General features: G+C 39.0%; 1 protein-coding gene across 1 annotated transcript in view; it reads right to left on the bottom strand.

The window, feature by feature from the left end:
• The window catches only part of PAPPA2 (pappalysin 2), a 371,731-nt gene that overhangs the window by 316,068 nt on the left and 33,599 nt on the right, over window positions 1–22,064 (bottom strand). The window contains exon 2 of the mRNA XM_072648561.1: window positions 10,644–11,715. Coding sequence (XP_072504662.1) covers window positions 10,644–11,715 — 1,072 coding nt within the window. The remainder of the gene's footprint in view (window positions 1–10,643; window positions 11,716–22,064) is intronic.

Below are 22,064 nucleotides of genomic sequence, written 5' to 3' on the forward strand. Positions count from 1 at the left end.
TTTGAAAATATTTGGGACCTTACTGTCTCCCATCTTTTGACCACTCTGTACCTCTGCTTGGTATGTCTTTTCTTCTCCAGACCTACAGAAATCTCATCCACTCTTCAAGAGCCAATATAAATTTCACCAGTGGTAATAGCACTCATCCTATACACACTGCCTTAAGATTGAGGTAACCTGTCTATATGGTTGCCTTCTATCCCACATACCCTCCTCCAGTCAGTAACCACCTCTTTCTTTTTCCTGACCCTCTATCCTATATCACTGCATTGCCAACATACAAAATCTGAAGAGGTACTTAGAGAGAAAGGAATACTAATGGAATAGAATGGAATGGAAGGATACTATAGGAATGGAATATGTGACAATGGGACACATAGTGTACTTGTAATCCTAGACTTGCCATTTACTGGCTATGTGACTTTGGATAAATCATTTAACCGCTCAGATCTTCACGTTCCTTGTCTTCAAAGCAGGGACACTATTATTTGTATTACCTACTACCTCATGGGGTAGTTGTAAGAAAAGCAATTAAGTATTATACAAATGTGACCTATTAACATGGTCTGTTCTCATTTGCCAACTACCTTATCATGGCAGCAACACTGGAGACAGAATCTAGATAATTAATAACATGCTTCCCTTGACATGCCCCACCAAGAACCAAGTCACCCAGACCTAAGGACCCGCTAACACAAAACAGGGAAGAAGCCAAAGTTTAATTGTACATTTTTTTAAGCCTCCTTCCTATTTAGCATCTTCTTCCCAGACAAAAAAAAAAGGTTCTTATTCTAGTCCATGGCTAGCAAAACCCAACTGCCCTCTCAGTGGCAACTATAAGCTGAGAAATTTTCCTGAATCTCTTTTACCTCACCAAAACTTATCTCTCCTGTGTGCGTTCTATTGCTACAAACCTCTCTGGACTAATTGTCTGATTAGCTAATTCATAATACAGTATATTAAGGTTAATAATGGCTGAATGTGTATTTCTTTCCAAATAATATTTTTCCAGGTACCTTTAGTCACGAAATCATTGAGTCAAAGGTACTTAAGAAGTCATCCAGCCTAACTCCTTGTCCACTACATGCATCCTCTTTGCAACATCCCTGACAAGTGAGGTCATCCAGTCCCTACCTGAACCTCTCCAGGAATAAAGAACTCCTCTCACAAGGCATCTCTAATCATTAGGCAGTTCTTTCTTACATAAGGCAAAATCTCTTTCCCTAATACCCACCTATAGCACTAGTTGTTTCTTCTGAAGCTATGCAGAAGTCTGTTCTCCCTTATACAATTAATTAGGCAATCAACAAACATTTATGAAGGACCTACTCAGTGCTAGGGTTGATGATACAAAGACCAAAATGAAATAGTCTCTGCTCTTATGGAGCTTACTACATTCTATTGGACACAAGTTAGCCTTTCAGATAGGTGATGACAATTATTTTGCCTCCTTTTGGGGGTCTAAGATCTTAACTCAAAACAAGTATAGCAATTCTGACACTAAAGTATGACCAATGTTTGGGAATATAGGCTCATTTCATGCTTCTCAATTCTTACCAAAGAGGTGTAGTAGTTGCTTCTGTTTTCATAGGATAACCCTGCATTTATCTGTGTTCTAGTTCCATACACATTCTTTGTAGTTTAATTGATGACCTACCTTCTCTACACTCTATACCCTCCTCTTCTGGTAAGTGCTAACACAGCCAAATCCTCAAAACAGTCTTATGCCTTAATCAACCATAGTACTGTATAAATAAGCAACTCTAGTCTCTTCAGCAAAAGAAGGAGCTGAGGAAATAAGGCAGGGCCATTCTGTCACTCTGGGGCCACTCGTCTACTGCTGCTATCTACGTACCTTGAAATAGTAAGAAGGCCAGAGGAAAATACAATTTTGTTGTCAATAAGAAAGCATTACTTCCCCTTTCCTCCTGCTCAAAGCAGCAGGATGGGATCCTGTCCTAACTTTAAGTCAAGTATATCTCTTTTTTATTAATATATTTTTATTTGTTACATTAAATATTTCCCAATTACATTTTTGAAAACGTTGAGTTCCAAATTCTCTCCCTACCTTCATCCCATCCCTCCCCACCCCTTGAGAAAGCATGCAATATGAGATCGATTATAAATGTGGTCATGCAAAACATGTTTCCACATTAGCTATTTTGCAAAAGAAACTACACACACACACACAATGAGAAAAATAAAGAAAGGGGGGGAAGTATGCTTCAATCTACACTCAGACTTCATCAATTCTCTTTCTGAAGGGGAATAGCAATTTTTCATCATGGCTCCTTTGAAACTGTCTTGGATCATTGTTCTTAGTTGAGTTCATTTTGAACAAGTGATGTGTTGAGCCAAGAGTACACTGGACAGGAAACTTGGATTTGAACCCTGGCTCTAACATATAGCACTAGTGCCTAAACTGGCACTAGCTATGTGACAGTGGGCAAGTCACTTCATATATCTAAAAGCAATCAACAAACATTTATGAAGGACCTACATCTAAAAAACCTCTTCTGTAAAATAAGGATAATGATATTTGCATTTTCTAGGGAATAAGGGAATAAACATTTATAAGTACCTACTATGTGCTAAAAGCGGAAAGAGGAGATATGCTTCTGAGACTTTTAGGTAAAGAGGAACTCGTCTTCAATGATGCAATCTACAAACATTATAAGTGCCAGGCACTTTGCTAAGCAAGCTCAGTCCTGATTGTCATAGGTTCTGCTCTCTAGCATAATCCTGTTGAGTAGGGAATAATTTAAAAAGAAAAGAGGTGGACGGCGAGAGAAAAACAAGTCATGGGAGCTGTGGAAATAGTTACTAACCACTCACCTAGAAGAGTGTGCCAGATAAGTAGGAATGAATGCTGGTTTCACTTGTTTTCTGACCTGGGGATCTACTGGGGATGGGAAAGGGGAAGTGGGCTTAGAAAGGAAAGAGGGAAATGGAGAGAAGGGAGGGGGTGGACCACCCCTTCCTCTAAACCAGGAAGATTCCCTGGTCTATTTGCAAGGTATGCAAGGTACAATTCTTTCCTCTGGCTCCCTCAGCCAGGTGAAGGAAGCATGGAGTGACTGGCTAGTTTGCTCTTGTTTACCCGTTTGGAGATGGAGAGATTGAGAGGTTTCCTTGCTACTCGTTTTTCACTTTCTCTACCTCACCCCTTTTCCCTCTCTGCCCTCTCCTACCCCTTTACGCTTATTTTCCCCCTTGAATGTTTTTTTTGGCTTCAGGGAACTTTCAATCCTGACTTCAAACGAAACCTCTAATGAAGTCTGGATGATGGTTAACAGACCCTGACAGTGTAGGGCCCCAGCTGAGCTGTTCCCTTGGCCCAGCCGCCAGCCAGGATGGGTGAGTGGAGAGGCAAGCTAGTCCTGAGAAACCAGGTACTGGGCGGGGGGGTGGGGGGGGGGGAGGGCCTCACAGGCAACAAATGTCTCCACCTGTTCCCTTTTCCATCACACACACAGACAGATACACACACCCTTGGCAGTTTCCTAGGGGAATGCCCCCCTTGAACACACAGCTGCAGAGACTTTAACTGTCTCTTACCTGTGTGCTTCTAAGCTGAAAATCTGGGCTCCTGCACAGGACAGCAAGCCCTCTCTCAAATTACTGCCTCTAATACAGCCAGCCCACCCCAACTCGGAACATTGGCGAGAGGAGGCAGACCACGGAAAGGATGCAGAGAGGGACTCAGAGAGACAGACAATGAGTCACTCTGACACACACAGAGACAGAGGCCCCCACACATAACTCTAGAAAACAAATGCACCCGACACCCATTGTCTGCCTCACAGCTTGGACTGAGACAGAGTGATTGATGGCCCAGTTAAGCCTTGCTTAGTCACTTGTTTTTATTTTATGATGTTTCCCCCCATTATAATGAAGAGGACAGAGACACAGAAGCCAACAAAGAAAGGCAAACATCGAACTGCAGAGCTGGTCCCTGCTGAGTTTAGAGAAGGAAGAGAAGAGGAAGGCAAAAGAAGTAGATTCAGCAGCAGAGGGACCCTTGTCTCTCCGTCATTGTTTTAAGGGAAAGAACAGGACTGTTTGGAAGGAATCTGAAACTCAGAAAAGTTCTAAGGGGAAAGCTCATTTTCCCAAGGGGGTCAAAGATACTTCTTGCTCAGCTCCCAGAACTGACTTGATCTGGGTCTTGGATCCTCTGATTCCATTTCCCTTTAGTGTCCTACTCTCTCGTCTCTGGCCCGTAACGGAACCTCCCAGGGTGGAGTTGCTTAGAACCTACCACTACCACTACCACCACCACCACCACCACCCCCACCCCCACTCAGCAACTAGCCACATTGGCAGCTTGATGGAATTCTTCACAATTGGCCAGGTAGTCTGTCCATAATTCACATCTCCTGAATGGCCTAAAGCCTGATAAATATTAGCCCCCTGACAGTATGCCCATCTGGATTACAGATGTTTGATGTTGTATTCTTTAGCTTATCTCATCCTCTTAGTTGCTTCCGGGATAGAAATTTTTGTGAAATTAATTTCTCTTTTGGCTCTTTAGGACCTTCGAGGAGGACGTGGGGGTGGGAGGGTAGAGGATGAGGAGAACTATTAAGTGTTATCTCTCATCAATACTGTAAATATGTATATATACATATATTTGAGAGGTGGGGATGGCAAATGTGAGAATCAGTTTTCCTTAACCATGTATATTTGTTGCAAGGGTAGATGTAGAGTGAGATGGAGAGAAAATATATTTCTGTGCATTAAAATAAGTTAAATTAAATTAGAAATAAATAGATCCTTAAACAACATTATTTCTTAAAAATTGATTTACAGGACATGTAAATGTTATTATCAAATGATTAAGTATTAAGTGCCTACCATGGGCCAAGCACTGTTCTAGGTGCTAGGGACACAAGGACAAAAAAATGCAAACTCTCTCCTCATAAAAACTGACATTCTAGTGAGGTCTTCAACTTATAAAAGTATGTAAACATTATCAGTATAGAGAATAAACATAAATATATACAAAGTAATTAAATGCAGTTTGGGAGGAAGTGCATTTCACCACTAGATTTAGTCCAATCCCTACTAAAATAAGAATCGTTTTTGCTTAAATATGTCTACTCGGGGAGCCCTTAGTATTTCCTGCGGCAACTTTCAGATTGCTCTTGATTATTAGGAAGTCTTTCCTTACATCTGTGCTTGCAACATCTACCACTTGCTCCTAGCTTTACCTTCCAGGGCCAAATAGAACCAACCTAATCCCAGTTCCCCTTGCCAGCCTTCAGGTTACTGAAGAGAGCTATCTGGAGCCCCCAAATCTTCCTTCCTCTGGTCTAAATCACCTCATTCCTTCAACTGATCCTCACTGTTTCAAAGCCCTTCAGACTCTGACTGTAGCCCTCTGGTCTCCAGTTTATCATTTTTATTCCTAAAATGAGACACACAAAGTAAGCACAGTGCTCCAGATGCAGGTTGATCAGGGCAGAGTACAATGCTACTGGATATTCTATGTCTCTCAATGCAGTCCAATATCACATCGGATTTTTTGGCTCTCTTAACAAATTTGGGACTCATAGTAACCTTAAAGTCCACTAAAGTCCTAAGGCCATTTTCAGATCAACTACTGACTAGTCACACCTCCCTTATATCTTTCACTTGTGACCTTTTAAAACCAAGTGGTTTTTGTTCATTGAGACAAATTAAATTAGAAAGAAAGAAATAAGCCCTTAAAAGAGGTTATCTCTCTAAAATCAATATGCAGGACATGTAAATTTACCAATGTGTCACCAAATGTATCTATGTATCAATAAGTATTCATTTATCCCCTTTAAATTTCATCTTCTTAGATTCAGCCAATTCATCCTTCACAGACATAAAGTATAATAGCTAGCAGTTACATAGCACTTTAAATTTTGCAAAGCATTTTGCAAATATTATCTCATCTTATCCACGTAGGTATATTATTATCTTCATTTTACAGATAAAGAAACAAAGGCACCCTGAGATCAAGTGACTTGGCCAAGATTACACAACTGGTAAATGAATGAGACTGGGTTAGAACTCAATTTTTCCTGACTCTAAATCCAGCACTCTCAACTTCAACACTTTTCTGCCTATTTGTGAATCCTAGCTGTCATTACTGTCAGCTACTCCTCTTTGCTCTCTCATTTGAGAAGTGTGCCGCCTGTCTTTTTCCAAGTCACTGACAAAAATGTTCAACAACATAGGGTCAAGCAGACATCCCTGAGGCACTCCAAGCTGAGATCAAAGCATTAATTACTACTCTAGATCCAATCCTACCCATTCAGAAGTCAAATTACTATTATCTAGTCGATGTCTCTCCATCTTTTCTACAAGAACAGGATGAGCACTCATGGGGTACTTTTCTGAACTCTAGATAAACTACATCTGCAACATGGTTTAATGACCCTCCAAAAAAGGAAACTAGGTTACAGAAGTCTGACCTGTTTTTTTTTTTTTATGTGTGTTCATTTGTTTTGTTTTTCTTACTGAAGATGAGCTAGCATTTTGTGACCTCTTCCTTTCGTAGGTGTTTGGGAGATAACAGATTTAGAGCAAGGGAGACCTCGGATGTTATTTTCCCCAAGCAACTCACCTAACAAATAAGGCAAAGAAATTAAGTTACTTCCCAAAAAGGAATATAAGCAGTAAGTGGCAAAGCCAGGATTTAAAATCTGGTCCTAGGACTACAAATCTAGCACCTCATTCATTCTACCAAAATGCCTTCAACACCTCTTTAATAACACATTGTAGAATCTTGTCAAGATTCAAGGTACAGCTCACTGGTCTCTAGTTTGCAGATTCCATTTTCTTCCCATTTCCAAAAGATGGGACTATTTATGCCATTTGCCTATCCTATGATACCTCTTCCATTTCCCATGATTTTTCAGTAAATTCCTTCAGTACCTCAGGATGTATTTTATGTTGTCCTGGTAATCTGAACTCACCAATGATAGCTAAGAGCTCTCTAATTTATCCCCCTATCTTTCTTAGGTTATCAACTCTCTATTGACGTGTTTATCTTATTATTCCAATCCAAAGACCATTCTCCTTTGCAGAGAAATGTCAATCCAGTAAGGGGCTTTGATTTTGTAGGTCTGTGGGAACTCCTAAAAGCAACATAGATTGCAACCCATCAATGAGGAGAGTTTCATACCAATGGACTTAAGGATTCAGATGACATAAAGCTTAGTAAATAAGTCTTAGAATGTTGCCTAAAGAGAGTTTGCTCATGGTGATGAAGCTAGCCTAGCACCAGAGATGGAATCTGAAGGCAGGGTTGCTCTCTATACTTCTTGGTGCCTCTCATTCTTGGCAGAGAAAACAAAAGCCAAGTTATGCAATGTTTCTTTCTCTCTCGGTAGTTATCCTTATCCCACCCCTCCCCACAAACACTAGCCCCATTCTTTAGTTCTTACTCCTTGGGAAAAATCAGTATAACAGTATAAAACCCCTTTTTATCACCATGGCTAAACTTTGGCACTCTCAGAACTATTCTTACCAGGCTATCCCAATCTTTTACATTCACCCTCCATTAACTGTCCCTGCTTCCAACTTTCATCCACTGCTTTCAAAAACCCTAGATGGTCAATTTGAAGTTTGTCTTGTAACTGGAATTCTAGGTAAATGAAAACCTCTTAACCAGGAGAATAAGTGGTTGAATAACACAATATGTTCACGTACCTCACATATTATAAATTGCTTGGTGCCACAAACTGTGAAATCTCTAGGAGCTGAAAGTCCATCTAGTGCAAGGATTTTTAATACTTTTGTTTGTTTCATGGACCCCTATGGCAGACTGGTGAAGCTTATGTACCCCTTTTCAGAATAATGTTTTTAAGAGCATAAAATAAAATTCATAGGACTACAGAGAAAACCAATTATATTGAAATAGTTGTCCAAACAGTTTACAAAAATAAAATTCACAGACCCCATGAAATCGACCCACAGATCCCCTTTAAGATCTACAAACTCCAGATTAAGAACCCCAAATTTGCATCACAGCCTAATATCTTAGCTTGTCCTTCATTTCTGTTTTGAGCCTCCACTGAGATTTGGATTCAGTAGACTAAATTCCTGTAAGAGTTAGGTATGAGTTTTAATTATAGGTTGCTCCAGTTAAGAACTAAGAAAAGTGATCTGTGTAGAACCTATATAAAATTGTCAGCCCTCCCTCACTCAAAACAAAGTCAAGTGCAAGTCATGTCATTATTTCTCTGATGGCATGGTCTTCTTCGACAATGAAGGATGAACACACACAATATAAAATTGTATGCTATCTCAGGGAGGGAATGGGGAAGGAGGAGGGAAGGAGGAGGAGGAAGGGGAAAAAAATCTAAGATATATGGAAATGATTGTAGAACACTTAAAACAAATAAAATAATTTAATTTTTCAAAAAAAGTAATCCATATCTTCACAATAAAGACAGATCTACACAGAGAAGGAAGATAGGGGAAAGTGGAAAAGAGTCAAACAAGCCTTTGATCCAGAAATAAAACTATGAAAGATGGAGAAAAGGTCACCTGACCCGTGCCATTATATTTCTCTCCCTTCAGCCTCACTGTGGGAATAGATTGAAGGTCCTCAAAGGAGGGAGGATGCATGGAAGGAGGATTTTCCTACTAAATTAAAAACAAGATGAATCACCCTCTGAGCTCATAGCAACTACTAACTAAAATAATCTACTCTTCTGTCTTCTTTTGCTGGGAGGGGGAGATGAAGGGAAAGCAATACTAAAGGTAAGAGAGGTAACATTTCAGAATGAAAGTATGAAATTTTCAGTGCCAAAGAAGAAAAAGCCTGCCTTTCTTTGACAAGGGGGCTAAATAGAAGGGTGAGCTCTCTACATCATGCTGCCTTGTTGTTACTGTTCAGCTGTGTCCAACTCTTTGTGATCCCATCAAGGATTTCTTGGCAAAGATATTGGAGCGGTTTGCCATTTCCTTCTCCAGCTCATTTTACAGATGAGGAAACTGAGGCAAACAGAGTTAAATGGCTTGCCAGGCTCACACAGCTAAGTGTCTGAGGTATCATCTATCAATAAATCATTTATTTATCTATCATCTATCTACAATTTATCATCTATTATCTATCTTTCACCTATCTATTTATCTATCATTTATCAATCTATCATCTATTTGTCTACATACATTAGTAGGGCATAGAACGTCCAAACGAGGGAAGTGGTAACTAGAGACCAAGGAAACATTGTAGAGGCAGAGATTTGGAAATAAAGTCATGAAGACTGGGGTCTAAAACTACCCTCTGACATTTACTAGCTTTGTTACCCTAGGCCAGGCACTTAAATGGTCTCATTCTCAGTTTCCCTTTGTAAAATGGGGTTAATAGTAACAATTATGGTACGTCAGGTCTTCTACAGAAAGGCAAATCTTAAACCATTCTGTGAATCTTGGTAGTTGTGATGATGGTCATAGTAGATTTAGATTTAAAGCTGAAACGGACCTTAGGGGCCATGAGTAAGTAAAGCATTCACTCAAGGTCACAGAGACAGTGAGTCACAGTATAAGGATTTAAGCCAAGATCTCTGACTCCAAATTCACCATAGTACCTCTATGTTGGTGATAATGATGTAGTGATGATATAGTACCTGAATAATCTCAAGAAACCTTCTCAGTACATGTGGTTTCCTTGAATGGGCAATCGCCTTAGTTTGTGTAGAAGAGTAGAAATGGCAAGGGATAGAAAAGAAGATGGAGAAACAGTGACTCTCTTCTGGGATTCTACAGTGGGTCCAAAGTGAGACTCACTCACAGTAACAACTGGAAATCTTTGCTGTAATAACAATAAATATAGTCACACTGCAGGCTCTCTTTGGATTTTGCTTTCATATTTTGTTACCTTCAAGCATCTGATAACATTAATCCATGATGCTATTAAAGCTTATGGATTCTAGAAGTGGCATCCTGTCATAGGCATCCACATGACCTCACTCCCTTCCACCTTTCCCCTAGAATATAGATAATAATGATAGCTGGCATTTATATGGATCTGTCAGGTTTACAAAACACTTTACAAATATTACCTATTTTATCATCATAATAATCCTGTGAGGTAGGTGCGGGGTATGGGTATTATCTCCATTTTCAAGCTAAGGAAACTAAGGTAGACAAAGGTTAAGTGACTTATCCATGTCACATAGGGAGCAAGTGTCTGAGGGCAGCTTTGAACTAGTTCTTCTTAAATATTCTATCTACTGCACTACCTATGAAAGCTAAAAGAGATCGTCCCTCCCCTTGACAGATGGGGAAACTGGAAAGTGGCTTATCCAAAGTCACCTGATTATAAATTAACCTTAAAGGACACTGAGTCCAAACTCCTCATTTCCTCCAACAAAATCAACATTTATTCCACTATTCTGTGACTGGTGCACCAATGCCTATAATTATCTAATTCCCAAGCAATCTTTAGAAATTATTGTACCATGTAATTTGTGTTAATTGATTAGCTTCAATGTATACCTCTATTAAATAGCAAACAATTCACATTATGGGCCAAGAAATTTGGGGCTTGTTTCTTTTTGTTCTGCTAGTGTGCACATTTTTAGGGTCCTAGAACTCTGGAAAAGAAATAATAAAGATTCAGTCTTGAGGCAGAAGGCACCCAAACCCCTCTTTCTTACCTCTTGGGCGAGTCAGGGTCAAAGCAGGTCTTTTGTACATCAGTCACATCAGGGTCACAGCAGTCACCATCATCAAAGTCATCCAACATGTTATTGCACTCCATGTGACACACACCATCCCTTCGATTCCATGAGTAGCAGCGTCCCTGAAGGCGGCAGTCACCCCCATCATACCCAGTAAGTGGGTGTTCACACTCAGTGTCACAGTGGTCATTGCCAATCTTGCTGGGCTCGCAGTTCACCAGGACAGCCCGATAGCGCAAGGTGGAGTTATGCACTTCATGGACACTCAGTTGCCAGCTAATGTTGTACCTGCTGAAGGCTGCACTCAATGCCTGATGCTGACGGGTGATTTGCTCGCTACTAACAGTAGGGTGCAGTCCATCATCATCACATACGTTTACCACTTGGTAACGGATCACTTTCTCGCTCCTCAGTGGCCAGTGCCAATTGTACTGGGAGATCAACTCCACATTGTCACAGGCAGTTTGCCCACAGGGTGGAGGCATGAGAGGATACAAAATCTCAGGCTCGGGCTCTGGATCCTGGAGCATCTCAAGTCTTGGGAATTCTCCATCTTTAAAGGTTACCCATTGCTGTTCCATTGGAGCAAAATTAGCACTAAGTGCCAAGGAAGCTAAGTCCCCATAACCACTTGGCTGCAAGAAACTCTGCTGGAGCTGGCTTTGTTGAAGTGCTGTGCTCCAGAGAGTCAGAGTGCCCATGTGCCCACGAAATTGGTGCCTGTCCTCTGAGCTGTCCCCACCCAGGATTAAAGAACGGCAAGATGCCATAAATGGGCTGTGCAAGGGGCCAGACTGACCCAGGCTACTGGCAACTTGAGCTCCATCCACATACAGAGCTATGCGGCGTCCATCATAAGTGGCCACTAGGTGTGTCCATGTACCCGATAAGTAGCGGCTATGCCCAGTCACGACTGTAGCCTTCTTCACACGGTCTGTGCGGAGAGAAAAGAAGAACCGAGCATCCTTCCTCCCATGATGCTCCACTGAGCGGATACCCAAGGCCCAGCCCTTGTCACTGACAGCATGGGAGCAGTTGTCAAACACACCTAAGCAAGAAGAAAGGAAGAAAAGGGAGACAGACAAAGGACAAAGAGAGAAAAGCAGAAAGGGAAAGAAAGCCCATGTAAATACAGTATAGGCAAGTTTTCATGGTTTAAAAAAAATAAATACCAAATATCCCTCCTTTGATGTTAGCCCACTTAACATGGACATCCCTCAACTTTATCTGCCTGTTTTGACCACCACTATCACCTTCCCAGGCCCTTAAAAAGGAACCTGATTTTAGATTCAATGAAAAGAGCACTGACTCTTGAGTCAAACAACTCAAGTCCTATCTCTGACACTTACTACCTCGGATAAGTCATTGGGCTTTTCTAGGACTTATATGCTTTGCCTAAAAAATGAAAAGGTTAGACATGATGTGTAAAGTCACTTCTAGTTCTAAATCTACGATTCTTGATCTCAATCTATCAGAAAAACATAGCCAATAGAAAAGCTTAAATAGGGAATGAGCAGTTGGAGGTCCTGTACAATATCAATCAGGTAGAAAAAGGAGGCCATCATACTTAGAATGGAAAAGACCAGAACTTCATCAATGGTAACCTATACTAACTGGTCTGTGGTACATTACCTCTCTAGCATTCATTGTACTGTCCTCTATTTCTAAAGCTGCCCAAACATACCTTCATTAGGTACTTTTTTCCCTAATGTAAAAGACAGCTGTGTAGAAAAGTAAACTAACCAATGAAAAACTATACTATCCCCCAGAATCATATCCCACCTAGAACTTCCATTACTTCCCCAAGGTAGATTATTCCTACCACCAAACTAACCCATTCAATAATGGCAGCAGTGCACCTGTAGATCAGAAGGAAATCATCCATCTTCATCATCACCATCCCCAATAATCTCATCTGAACCTTACAACAATCCTGTAGGAACAGGTACTATTATAATTTCCATTTTGAAGAAGAGAAAACTGAGGCTCAGAGAAGATTAATATCTTACCTAGGTCTTTGTGGATATAAGTATCTGAGGCAGGATTCATCCCCCAGTTCTCCTAGTCTGCCAAGTCCAGAACTCAACCCACTAGCTATATGATATGTGAGAAAGATAGGAATAAGGACAGGGATTGCCATAGGGATTAGACCTCTGATTTCATTGGTATTGGGAATTCCCAGGTGAGGAAATTTCTTCTACAAATGCAAGTGAACACCTTCTCTGCAACTTACAGTCTTAGAGAGCTGCCCAATGCACCAAAGACTGAGTGACTTGATCAGAGACACCAAACCATTTGGTGTTAGAGACATGACTTGGGCCTTGGCTCTCCTTGACTTTGAGATTAGTTCTCTCTCCACTATGCTCATGGATGCCTACAGATGAGAAGGGTAAACAAAATTTCCTAGACTGGTCTTATACTTATTATGTATCCCTGTTATTGCCTGGGAATTAGCTAGCTTAAAATTTATGGAACTAGTTTCCAAGGCTTAATTAGGTCACTTTTCTCAGACTTTCTGGGGACTGGGAGTAGAACATTCAAACAGTGTAAAGACAAAAGCAGCTCAGAACAAGCTGGTACTCAGTTGATTTTAGCCCTCATTATCCCCTATCTAGGTGACTCAGTCTCCTCTCCTCCACGATATCAGCCTTTCCTCTTACTCTACATACCCCTGAGAGATTAGCTGTTTTCAAATACATTATCTGTTAAACCATTCCCCTATTGAAAAAGTCATCAATGGCTTCTCTGACTATGATCAATGAACCAATGAAATACTGCAGTAGGATCCAAGTTTTTCCCATGAAGCCCAGAGTTTGGCCTTCTATAGAGAAAACAGCCTCCTGTATTCATGGAACAAAGCTGAAGATCCCCAGAAGGTGCCAGGAAGGCGAGAGAACATCTAGTCCTAGCCACAGGAGGAAGAGCTGAGTCCCCATGGTCCATAGCTCCTAGCTGAGGACTGTTAAGGTATCCATAAGTCAACCTGACATGAAAAATCAGAAACTATGCCTTCTTCCAGGAACATGTATGGGAAACATTATGGAGAGCCTCCTGAATCATTTCAAATCTGACAACTATTCCCCAAAATCTGATGATTTATATAGAGACTAGCCACATGAATCAGCTGGAAAGTGAATAGTGGGTTAAGAAGATGAAATCTGTACAAGAAAAAATGAATACTATGTAATTATAATGGCCATGCTTGGCCCCAAAGAAAAGATGAAAAAAATGTACCTTCTCTGAAGAGGTGGGAAACTAGGCATGTGGAACATTGCATACATATACTGTCAGACCTGACTGGTGTGCTGGTTAGTTTTACTGAGCTGCTTTTTGTTTTAATTTTCCACTCTTATTCTTTATTACAAAGGATATTTGCTGTGAAGAAGAGAAGAGAGGGGATGAATGTGATATCAAAACAGAAGATATAAATAAAAAATTTTAAACCAAAACTAAATAAAAAATAAAAGATGGTATCCAAGAATAGGGTTTGAATTTATCCTTAAAATATGAAAACAGCAAGTTCCTGACTATGGATAAAGTATTCTCAATAAGGGCTGGGAAGAAATGTGTTTGCCTGGAGCCTAGAAAATCTAACTCCAAAGTCTTTCAACTTCAAAGAAAGAGGAAGAAGCAAGTCCCTTACGTATACTGAGCAAGGAAGGTGCTACAGCAAGTAGATATACAATAGGGGAAAGAATCAATAAGGAGACCTAGCAAGTAATAGAAGATGAAAATTTAACAATGGGAGCAGCAATAGGACTAATAAACATCCTCTGTGAAGAGATTTTTTTAAAGGATGCAGCAGTGGCTAGAGCAGTCAGGAAACCTGAATTCAAATCCAGCCTCCTACCCTTATTTGCTCTGTGGACAAGTCACTTAACCTGTATTTTCCTCAGTCTTCTCATGTGTAAAGTGGAGATCATAATAGCACTTACCTCCCAGGTTGTTGTGAGAATCAAATATGTATAATGCTTGATACAAAGTGCTATGTAAATGTCAGGTATTCATTAATATTTATATAACAAAAAAATTTTGCAGAACATTTTACCTCCATCTAATTTGAACCTCACAAAAACTCTGTGACCCTATGAGGTTTCTAATATTCCCATTTTACTGATAAAGAAGTTGAGGGGTTCAAAAAGGTTGAGTCACTTCTCCGAAGGCTAGACTCAAATCTGGCTCTTCCTGACTTCAAGCACAGCACTGTATTTACTACTGTGTTCTGCCCCTCCATTAAAAGCCAGAGTCTCAGGTGTCTGCAAAAATACACAAAGTAGTAGTGAAAGGAGAGAACTGTTTCATCAGAAACATTAGTGAGACATGATGGGATAGAATAGGATAGGTGAATAGAGTACTTGATGACAAATCAGGAAGACTGAGTTCAAATCCAAAAACGCTTACTGGCATTAATCCTGAATAAGTCACTTAACCTCTGCCTCTCTTAGTTTCCTTACATGTAAAATGGAAACAATAATGCCACCTACTTCCCTTGGTTGTGGAGGGAATCAAATGAGATGTTTGTAAAGCACTTTGCAAACTTAAAGTGCTACATAAATATTAGGTATTATTATTGTTATAGAACGATTATTGTTACAGGGAATATGGCTCTCAAAAGGTCTATCTTCTTCAAAAGGAAGAGAGTAGTTATAAGGAAGGCAGAGGGAACAAAGAATGAGAAGACCCACTCTAGTGAGAGGATCCAGAAACCAGAGTGAGGATGCAAGATGAGCATGTTGATGGAGATCAAAGCAGGCAAAAGCAGAAATTATATTGTCATTGATATATACTACAGACGAACTGAGGAGAAAGAAGAAAGAGAAAAGGAGTCTGAGGACCAGGACTCAAGACTGGTATGAATGCATTACATTATAGCAATGGTTGCATTTCAATTATCTGGATATCTGCTGGAGTTCTCACTATGATAACTAAATGATCATTCATTTCCTTATTCAAAAGGAAAAAAAAGAACCTAAAAGGAAAACTTCAATTCTGGATCTGAGTCTCATTCACAAAGGGAAATTGATTCTGGAACAGAAATAATGGAAATTTATGACAAAAGGAGAGGAAAACTAGGCATGGAGACACACCCTAAATTTTCATTTGTGCTGATTTCATGGATGGTTTCAGAGAAAACTCAAAAGATCTTTATGAACTAACTGATACTGAGATAAGTGAGTTGGACCAAGAGAAAAATTAATCAATAACAACATTAAATAGGAAAAAAACCCTTGAAAGACTTGTTAACTCCAATCAATATAATGATAAATCACAATTCCATAGGATCAAAGACAAAGAATGCAAGCCACCTCTTGACAATGTCTATGGACTCAAGATGAGGAATAAGACATATATTTTTGGACATAACCAATGAAGATACTTGCTTTGCTTGACAACAGATAGAAAGAAATATCAATAGAGAGATAGGTGTGTACATGCACACACGCACACACACACGCACACACACACGCACATACATACTGAACCATTGCCTCTACGGGAAATGCAGGGTTAGGTTTCAGTGAACTTCTCTCTGATCACAACATTTACTTTAGCACTTCCTAGAGTGGCATTACATATATATCAACAAATTTTCTCTTCCTTTTTCTGGATGTGCCATATTGTTGATTCATTAACATTGAATTCACAGTTACCAACACTGTAACTCATGCCTAGATGACACTTACCCAATACATATTTTCTCTGTAAAGCACATCATACATCGCCTTCTTGCATTTAGGAACACTGGACAGCACCTTCAGCACTACATTTGGGTTCTATTTTACAAAGTGAAATCATCAACAAAAACTACAAAAATGAGAATAATTGACTGTAAATAGGCCACAAAAAAGAGTACTTGTTTATAGTATGACAGCTGAAACAGGAAGACAGAGTTGTTCAACTTGTTCAACCTCAGCTAGGAACATACACATCAGGTGACTCAAATTTTTCACCACTTTGTAGACGTCTGTGAAAACACCATGAGCATTGATTTGGGGATTACAACAAATTTTAGTGAGTAGTTAATTTGCAAATTCAGAATCCACAAATAATGAAGATCAACTGTAGACAGAGACATTTACAAGATTTTTTTTAATTTTTCTTTATATGAGGGATATAGGAAATTGAAAAATAAATGCTAATTTTTCAAATGAAAATTTTCAAGAATAGATTTTTAAAGATTAAGAGAAAGTAAGACTTCTATCACCTAAAATTCTACAAAAGAAATCAGCCCAAGAGGGATGATATGCTCTTAAGGATGATATCTTGAAGACAACAATTTCAATAAGGAGGGAAAGAGTTATCTTAAGGATATCAGATGTGAACACACACTGAAAGCATCCATTCAAACATTTTAAGATCAGAAGATAAAAGTGGTATATTTCAGGAACCTGGCCAGCATCCAGAGGGAAAGAGCCAAGGATGGTGAAAGGCTTCAAAATCATGCTACTTGAGAACTGACTGAAGAAACTGGGATATTTAACTGAGAGAAGACTTTGGGGGAATGTGATAACTGTAATCAAGTATGTGAAGGCCCTCCTGTCGAAGAGAGCCTAGAATTATGCTTCCTGCCCTGAAAGACACAGCTATACTCGAGGTATGGAATTTGGGAAGAAGCTAATATAAGTTTGGTGTGGGAAAATTTTCCAATTAGTCATACAAAAAATGGAATAACTCACCTTGGGTGAATCATTATTCATTGATTACTTATTCGGGTATAGGCTACACTAAACATCTTAGTTCCCTTGTGACTGTGAGATATCATGATTCAGTGACACAATCAAATGGCAACTCAAAAGTATCTCTAAGTGGGATAAAATTCTAGGAAAGAAAAAAAATGTAGAGGCATGACAATGCTTTCATCATTATCTCCATAGACCTATAATCTCATTAACATGGATATGCCAAAGGTTCATATAGTAAACCATTCACATCTTCTCCTGTGTCCTCCTATAAATACTGCAAAGAAAGATCTTGCAATGTGCTGAGAGATTGCCTTCAGATCTATTGATATTTACACAGAGGATACAAGCCGTCCATCATATGCCTTGTTATATGGGTATCTCATCTATTCTCCAAATCATATGTTTCTCTGATGATATTCCTTAACGAATTTCTCCTGTACAATTCTTTGTTGGTAATGTCTTACAACCTACTCATACTCACAATATGCCTTGCCATCATTCTTTAAATGTCCTACAGTTATGACAATTCAGAAACTGCATTTTCCTGGTTTGCAGTCATACTACATCATTGAAAACAATGTTTAAATTCATAAAAGGGATCTCCATATAAATTGTTTTTAATTTAAAAGATAGACCATTTATCCTTCCCCATCCTTATCCTCTAGAGATTTGAGGATAATCTCTTAAATAATATAATATCTTAAAATAATATAATAATTCATCTCTTATAATAAAGAATAAAGAGAAAAAAGATTCAGTAAATCTATGCAACAAATTAATCATGCAATGTGTAGCAACACAGTCTATATTCCACCTGCACAGTTATACTTTTCATCTTTATAAAAAATTTGTAGAGATAGGAAAGTAGGTATATGGGTGGACTGTGTTTTCTATTGCTTTTTTGGAATAGTAATAACACTTGATTCCCTCCCCGACCTTTTTAACTTCTTATATGCATATAGCATATTTAGAAATAATCTGTTAAAAGAGTTCAGATGTCACTGACTGCCTGTCATTGATAGAGGAAAAAGTCTGTTCCAAAAACTCTTTGTAGATGTTTTCTTTTTTTTCTCACCTGCTTGTTGCCTTCCTAATTTCATCTTTAAATGTTTTTGTGAGGTTTGGTTTCAACTGGTATTTTTAGTAGTCAAATTTTGTTTTTCTCCATTGTTTCTAAATTTTTATTAGTAATATCACACATATCCCATCATTTGCCTCCTCTTTAAAATATTTCAAATGAATCGATATTATAAACCAAGGGATTTTATCCCTTTTTATATCATAGACCCTCCTTTGCCATTTTGTGAAGCCTATGGATCTCTTCTCAAAATAATCCACATATCTGCTAGAGCTTATTTTCTTATTGATTATTGATTGGTTATTCTGCTGCATGAGTAAAACTAGGATCTATGAGCAGATACTGGAGAAAGCCAACTAGAACTGATCAAAGGAACTTCATCATACTAGTAACTTTCCAAAAACAGAATCAGTTACCCTCCCTTTCTCCCATTCATGAATTCATCTCAGATCCTGCATTTTAAGGAAGAGCCTAAGATAGCCATCCTTCATTCCCTGGACTTCACAACCAAGTCATCTCTCCCCCACCAGCAACCTAACCCACACCAACTCTTCTCATTTCCCTTTTATGTCTTTTTCCCCACCCACTTTACAATAGAAACTCCTTGAGGGCAGGAACTTCTTTCTTTTTTGCTATTTATAACCCTGGTGCTTAGTACAGGGAATAGCCCACAGTAAACACTTAATAAAGGTCTACTGAATTAAGTGGTAGTTATTTCATCAACACTAAAAGTCTCCAAGACTTTGAATGGTGGTACATTTTAGTAGATGTTGTTGTACAGGTTAATTCTTGTTCATGTGTGCATAAAATTAGATGTCCTCTACAATCCCTTCCTTTCTTGTGAAATTTTATGATAGAATACATAGGTGTACATATATATACATATGTGTGTGTGCATGTTACATATGCGTTCATATATGTGCAGGTAGTATGTGAACATTAGTGTATAATATATGCATAAATTTGTATTATGTATATGTATGCAGTAAAGAGCGCTGGCTTTGGTATCAGGAAAATTGGGTTCTAGTTTAGACTTTGCCACCAAATTAGTCATGTGACTTCTCCCCCCATCCCATTTTACTAGATTTCATAGGTCACTTCCAGTTGTAAAATCTTGAGTCCTATGATATTGCCATCGAAACACATTTGTTCATTTTATTTCCTTCATGTCTTCACTTACAATCTTAACCTAGAATACCTTTTTACCTTTCTACCTACCCAAATAATCCATCTTCCAAGACCCAGCCCCCATTCCATTTCATCCATGAAGTCTTCCTTCAATAACCCAGTCCACAATGACCTCCCCTCCCACTGAATGCAAAACACTTTCTATACCACTTAGTTAGTCCTTCATAGTACACTGCCATAATCAATTGTTTTATTGTCTTTCATGATAATTTAACCCTTGTGGGGGATTTCATATGCTGTTATTTCCAGATACATTGGAAGATTTTTGAGGACAAAGCTCAGGTATTGTATTTGCTTTCTTCTGATTTTCTGGAGTTTTGTAGATGAAATCATGTGGATTAACAGACAGAGCAATAGACTTGGAATCGAGATATCACTACCTAACTCCTGGCGCTATCTGTTACTAACTGGAAAAGGCATGTCACCTCTCTGACCCTCACTTTCCTCATCTGTAAAATGGAGATGTATGTACTATTATTGTGCATGAAACTATTCTAGTAGTTGGCTTAATTTTGACATTTCATCATTTTTTTATGACATAGACTACATGGACAGAGGCTGACAGCTAAATAATTATGGAAACAAAGCGTATTTCTCCAAGGAAAAACATGTGCCTAACAACACAAAAGTACTGAACGTCATCTTTACAAAATAGAACATATATTCCTTACTATTTCCTCTGCAAAGAGAACTTTAGGCAAAGGAAGTCTGAAAATGTATACTATTAAAGAAAAATAAAGATTACTACCAATGGCAAGTAGGTGGGACAGTGGATAGAATAGTGGACCTGGGATCAGAAAGATTGAGTTCAAATCCAGCCTTAGAGTCTTACTCTCGATCCTGGCCAAGTCACTTAAGTACTCTACACCTCAGTTTCCTCAACTACAAAATGGGGATTATAATAGCATCTACCTGATGAGGTTATTGTGAGGATCAAATGAGATAATATTTATAAAGAGCTTAGCATAGTGCCTGAACATCATAAATGCTTAGTTTAAGAAACATTTGTTTCTTTCCTTTCTTCTTTCACTAACTACCAAAGCAAGTTTAACCTCATTAGATCAGGAAAATGTCATTTAAATAATTAGAATTTATATAATGCCTATACATAGCAAGCACCAATAAATCCTTATTCCCTTCCCCCTTCCCTAATGATTAGGTAAATGAAGTATTGAAAACAGGAAGAATTGTGAAGACTTTTTAAATCTGCCCATAAAAAAATCATACATCTGGTTAAAACTCTTCAATTTGTGGTTTCCAAAGAATGACATTTAATATGTAGTGGTACATGTTTGATCCTTAAGATAGTCAGCTAATGACAAGTAAGTGGGATAAGTGGTATTTAAAAAAGAAGGTAAGGTCATATTTTAAGATCAACTAAGTAACAATGGGAACATTGCGATTTTGTCCAGTAGTTAATTAATCAGCAAGACTGCTAATTAATTAAGGGGGTTTTTTTAACTTAAAATAAAAGTCTGTATTGTGACTCTGCCAACCTGAAAACAATTATCTTTCATTGCCACTGGAGGATGGAATACTCCAAGTGAAGGGAACAGTCTCTCATATAAAGCCATGGTGGTACTCATTTTTCTTCAGTAATCCTTGAGAATCTGTCCCTGACCAGAAGGGCCTGACCTACTTAATGCTAGCAGACTGAAAAGAGAGACAGCATGTGTTTGTCCATGTGATGAGGAGTCTCATCAATTCCTGAGGAAACAGTCAATAAATATTTTGCCTCCCTCTGCATCTGGTCAGTGTTGGCCATAGCCCATTCCACCAAGTCTGGGGGTTATGAATGGAGGAGACCTGTCTGGCCATGTCCTCCCCTTGAGACTGTACAAACCCTTCCACAGAGTTTGGCAGGAATTGCTGGCTTCATTTGAGGGAATGTAAAATTTGGTCCATATGGAAAACGTGTGACCTGAAAAACCCAAATCCCAATCCTGCGCTTGTGGGAAAGGTGTCAATGACCATCACCCAGCAAAACCACATAGTTTTAAGAGGTCATCCGAATGGGAAGAGGATGCGGTCATGATGCCAGATCTCCTCTGTGGCCAAACTGTTCCATCATAGCTAGCCTTCTTTTCATTTTTTTTTTCTCTTTTGCAAAGGGGGTACTACCTAGAATCTATCAAATATGCCTGAACATTGACAAATATTTTTGACAAAGTAAGGAGCCACGTATATATTAGCCAATATATTAGAGATTGTCCCAAATGTCACCTTTGCCTCACCCACTGAACGCAGCTGTGATTAAGCCACACCCAAGGAACCAATGCAACAGACCCAGGATGATGGGAAGTTAGTGTCCAAAATGACCTGAAATTTAATCCTACAGAAACCAGTATGGTTCTAGCTTGTTACCACTGTAATTTCTAGAATGCACCCTTCCCTCCTCCTCTCCTAGCTATCATCCAAGCAGACCCAGCCTCAAGGAATTAACTTGGA

Source organism: Notamacropus eugenii, chromosome 2 (genome assembly GCF_028372415.1).
Source record: "Notamacropus eugenii isolate mMacEug1 chromosome 2, mMacEug1.pri_v2, whole genome shotgun sequence".
Lineage (NCBI taxonomy): Eukaryota > Metazoa > Chordata > Mammalia > Diprotodontia > Macropodidae > Notamacropus > Notamacropus eugenii.